We start from the raw sequence: 254 nt of genomic DNA, 5'->3' as shown, positions 1-254 counted from the left end.
CCGTACCCTCTCCCTCTGTCCACACCGAACGAGACTCCTGTTGACCTTAGCTGACCCTTCTCTCGTCCCGGCTGCTGTGAAAGGACCTGTGGCTTTTTGACCTTTGTCTTCTCTAGCCAGCAAACTCTCTCTCTCTCTCCTCCAGCTTCAAGAAAGTGTCCTGTACCACCAGTTCCAACAGGAGCACCAGAGGCTCCTGGAACAACAACAAAATGAACTACAGAATCACCTCAAGGTCAGTTTGTGGATCGTGG

General features: G+C 52.0%; 1 protein-coding gene across 1 annotated transcript in view; it reads left to right on the top strand.

Moving 5' to 3' along the window:
• Window positions 1-235, top strand: part of LOC119586325 (G-box-binding factor-like) — a gene marked incomplete at its 3' end in the record, with an annotated part of 50,612 nt that extends 50,377 nt beyond the window's left edge. Inside the window, 1 exon segment of the mRNA XM_037935037.1 lies at window positions 146-235. Within this exon segment, the coding sequence (XP_037790965.1) occupies window positions 146-235 (90 nt within the window).
• Between the last annotated feature and the right edge of the window lie 19 nt (window positions 236-254).

The sequence above is a fragment of the Penaeus monodon genome, chromosome 21, assembly GCF_015228065.2.
Source record: "Penaeus monodon isolate SGIC_2016 chromosome 21, NSTDA_Pmon_1, whole genome shotgun sequence".
NCBI lineage: Eukaryota > Metazoa > Arthropoda > Malacostraca > Decapoda > Penaeidae > Penaeus > Penaeus monodon.
This window is presented reverse-complemented; position numbering and strand designations above follow the sequence as displayed.